The following is a 4,281-nucleotide window of genomic DNA, read 5'->3' as shown; positions in this document are numbered from 1 at the left end:
CACACACACTGTGATAAAGTTCTTTGGGCCCAGTGCACTGTGCTGTTGTCACTTGCGGTCCAGTGTTCAGTGCTGAAATGATGTAAATCCTGTTTTCTCCTCATCTGGTCTGATGTAGAGCATTTACAATACAGATATTTACTTTGTAGTCCTAAAACCCAGAGGGTTTCTCACAGGAGTTTCAGTTGGTTTTTTTAGTGGTCTGTTTACATTTAATTCTGGCACATTTTGTTGTACAACACAAATTACACATATTCATACCTCAAATGAGAATTTAAAACTTTTTTGTGCTTTAAAAAGTCACTACATGAAGACTACAATGGTTGTTTGTTTCATCAAGTGTGTAAACACACATCTTTGTGGTAGTTGTAGTTCTTACTGTACAGTATGTAGCAGCTTGAGTTTATAAAGCACTCAAGGGTTTCCCAATTTAAATTCTTCATAAATCTTAAAATAGTGTTTCCCACAGGCCTTGTTTTACTCAGAAATCAAACCCCGCTCAATTAAAAACCCCTTGTGAATTCCTGAGGGAACCGGAGGTGAGTTAGCCTTCTGAGTTAGCATACAAACCGGCATTATGACTGAACATCTCAGTTAGCATTTGCTGTTAAATTAAAGGCTTTTTTACTCAAAAGATACAAAGCCTTAGCCTAGAGATTTCTTCAATCAAGAATCTACGGTCTCCCTTAATGTTTTATCGAGAAAACATGCCTCTTGACCTCATCTGTGAGGTTCAGTCTCACAATACAGTGAGAGTCACAGTCAGGTCTGTTCATGTCTGTAAAAAAAAAAGACTCCAGAGAGAGTTTTTGAAGGCTGATGTCGGTCTTGTCCCTACACCAGCTCATCCAGCAGTGTGCCTATGCTCTGGTGCTGCTCGGAGGATCCCGCCAGGGGTTTATTACACATGGGGCAGACGCAGCGCACCTCCAGCCACTTCACCACACACCTGCAAACACACGTTCTGTGTTGAAATAATGTCAGATTACACATTACAAGTGTGACTTTAAAGATATAGAGAAATGGAGCATTCCATCACTTAGTTTTACCAATGGATGCTCTGCAGTGAATGGGTGCCGTCAGAATGAGAGTCCAAACAGCTGATAAAAACATCACAATAATGCCACTCCAGTCGACTCCAGTCCATCAATTAATGTCTCGTGAATTAAATGTGTTTGTAAGAAACAAATCCATCCATCAACAAATTGCCAAGATACAAGTCCATGATCAATAATAAAAAAGATGCGTAAAGAATACTTTAGGCATTTTAGCTGGAAGCTATGGTTTATAGTTAAAAATGTCTTAATGATGGATTTGTTTCTTTTGAACATGCATCTTTTTGCTTCACAAGCCATTAATTGATGGACTGGAGTGGTGTGGATTACTTGTGGATTATTGTGATGTTTTTATCAGCTGTTTAGACTCTCATTCTGACGGCACCCATTCACTGCAGTGGATCCATTATGATGCAAGTGATATAATGCTACATTTCTCCAAATCTGTTCCCATACAGAAACAACCCCATCTACATCCTGGATGGCCTGAGGGTGAGTACTTTTTGAGCAACTTTTTTTTCATTTTTGGGTGAATTATGGTTTTAAAGTGTATTTTACTTTACTATAAATGTTTGTTAGTATATTCAGCAGTACAGTGTAACCATATTTCAAAGACAATAAAATTATGAAATTACATTGTATTTAAATGGTTCAGAAATCACTCTTAAGTTCAACTTATTGCATTTAAAATACATTTAAAATTCTAGTCAATTTTCATTTAATTCAAAATAATGTGGCCGAAAACATGCAGTTCGGACTAAAATAAAGTATTATTAAAGTATATTATTTCGATAATAAGTTTTATTTTTAAAAGTACTAAACTAAAGTGTACTTCTGTTTCACAAAGGATCTTCACCGCCAGCATGTTTAACCTCACAGTATGGGGGCAAAACATATCTCTATTAATGGCTACATATTTAGGAAATCAAATTTGCCAAGGAGCATATATCACAAATATTGCATTACAAATAGTTAAAAAAGAGCATTTTTGATTTTCGATGCATATAATCTGGAATGATCTAAATAGGAAAACCGAGAACATGACATGAAGTATCTAGGATCAGCCTGCAGAGCTGCTAACAATAGCAGGATGCTGCTGCTGCTGCTTTATGAACACCAGCTGTTAGACTCCAGCTTATTACTCACCTCCTGTGAAAGGCATGTTGGCATGGCAACACTCCCAGCTCATCTTTCACCTTAAAGTCCTCCAAGCACACGGCACATGTCTGCTGTGGAGGGACGTCACGCACCACAGGGGTGTGGAGACAAATAAAAATGAGGAAAAGTGAAAAAAAGAGTGGAAAGACATGGGTGGAAATAAAGTAACTCTTGAAAGCTTTTAACAGCACAGTAAAAAACACATTTGATCATGGGGTTCAGAAAGATTCACTGGATGCTTCTGCAGTGATTACCTATTTGGTAACACTTTAGTTTGGGGGACCAATTCTTAACTAGCTGCTTATTAGCATGCATTTTACTAGCATATTGGCTGTTTATTAGTACTTATAAAGCACATATCAATGCTGTATTCTGCACAACCATATTTTAGATCCCTTCCCATAACTAAACTTAACAACTACTGTATATTAATAAGCAGCAAATTAAAAGTTTATTGAGGCAAATGCCATAGTTAATAGTTAGTTAATAGTGAGAACTGGTCCCCGAACTAAAGTGTGACCATATATTATTTATAACATTGTGACATTACTTCATTTTTTATAGTGCACACACATTCAAAAGTTTGGAAGAATTAAGATTTTTTCTTTATGTTTTTAAAAGAAAGTGGCTTATGTTCACCAAGGCTACATTTATTTGATCAAAAATACATGCAGTAAAAATGTAATATTGTGAAATATTGTTAACAATTTAAAATATTTTTTCTATTTTAATATATTTTAAAATGTGACGGTATATTTATAATTTGACGATTTCCACATAAATATGAAGCAGTTGTTTTCATTGTTGTTAAATAATAATAAATGCTCCTTAAGCACCAAATCAGCATATTAGAAAGATCATGTGACATCTGAAAATTCAGCTTTGCATTACAAGAATAAATTACATTTTAAAATGTATTACAATAGAAAATATTTTACAGTATCACTATTTTTACTGTATTTTTAATCTAATAAATGCATATATAGGTGAGCATATATTCTATGACTGCTCCAGAATATTCTGGGAATTCCTGATATTTCCAGGTTTTTCAGGACAATGGAAGCCCTAGTATTGGGAATGTAGACAGGGCAGTTTCTTACCCCATGAAGATTCAGCTTCTTTGGATCTCCTTTTAAAATGACCTGCATTGCCCATATGCTAACAGTTAGTACAATTAGCCTTGATTAACATTATACTTAGAAAAAACTAAATGATAAAAATGTAAGAGAAGACCTCTTTAAAGCATATCTGCTCACTCTCTCTTACCTCTCTGTATCCAAAGCGTTCACTTTGGGCTTGATGTCTCAATTTACTATTGATGACAAAAGAAAATATAAAGCATACAGTTACTGAAAAATGATGAGAAATGCACAACAGTTTATACAATTCACTCAATTTTCAGCATTGTTACAAGTTGAGTCACAAATCAAAATTATCCATCTAGCATACAATACACTTACTTTTTGCTCCTTGTACTGTAAATAAACATGAATAGTGACAATTGGCTTTCATTATACATTTCACTTCCTCCTCCTAATAGGACTGACTTAATGTTAATGATGTCTGTAATGGACTGATGTGAGCGGTGGTCTCTCTCTATGTTAGGAGAGGGATTCAGGATCAAATCAAACTTAGTGAGGCTGAATCTGTAACATGGACACAACAAAATGAATCATGGTGACACATGCAGGCGTGAGTCATTTTCAGAGCTGGGATTGAAACCCTGAGTGAAATTTTACTGGTGAATCACTGATTTGCACGGCAGTGTGTGCTGCTCACGACACACTTGTTCACACACCGCTCTTCAAGAGCTTTCATTTGCATTTGACATGATTTACATGCTGTCCAATAGTCAAGAGCTAAGAGAGAAATCTGAAATAACTATATAGAAGTCTTCTATCTGTGCTTTGCCATTTATATACTGTACTTCATTTCGCGATTGTTTACAACAAAAGACATAGATCAAAGACAGGAAAAAGAGAAAAGAAAAGAAAGCAGGATATATGAGGAAAGTTAAGAAACAGATAGAAAAGAAATAGACAAGGAGAAAGAAAAGAAAAGAAAAGAA

The 4,281-nt window shown here is 35.4% G+C and overlaps 1 protein-coding gene and 1 pseudogene across 3 annotated transcripts in view; both read right to left on the bottom strand.

Annotated features, from left to right (window-relative positions):
• Positions 1 to 576, bottom strand: part of LOC107698075 (vacuolar protein sorting-associated protein 13A-like) — a 21,397-nt pseudogene extending 20,821 nt beyond the window's left edge.
• The window catches only part of LOC107698113 (RING finger protein 122), a 16,829-nt gene continuing 12,554 nt past the window's right edge, over positions 7 to 4,281 (bottom strand). For 2 of the 3 annotated variants that reach the window (XM_016499034.1, XM_016499032.1), the window contains 4 exons: positions 3,480 to 3,525; positions 3,314 to 3,355; positions 2,202 to 2,284; positions 7 to 949 (listed from right to left, as the gene is read on the bottom strand). In XM_016499034.1, the coding sequence (XP_016354520.1) occupies positions 835 to 949; positions 2,202 to 2,284; positions 3,314 to 3,355; positions 3,480 to 3,525 (286 nt within the window). In that variant the 3' untranslated portion in view covers positions 7 to 834. The remainder of the gene's footprint in view (positions 950 to 2,201; positions 2,285 to 3,313; positions 3,356 to 3,479; positions 3,526 to 4,281) is intronic. The other variant, XM_016499033.1, reaches the window with a different exon arrangement.

The sequence above is a fragment of the Sinocyclocheilus anshuiensis genome, unplaced genomic scaffold (assembly GCF_001515605.1).
Source record: "Sinocyclocheilus anshuiensis isolate Anshui unplaced genomic scaffold, SAMN03320099.WGS_v1.1 scaffold1163, whole genome shotgun sequence".
NCBI classification, from domain to species: Eukaryota; Metazoa; Chordata; class Actinopteri; order Cypriniformes; family Cyprinidae; genus Sinocyclocheilus; species Sinocyclocheilus anshuiensis.
The sequence above is the reverse complement of the archived record's forward strand: the minus strand, read 5'-3'. Positions and strand labels throughout refer to the sequence as shown.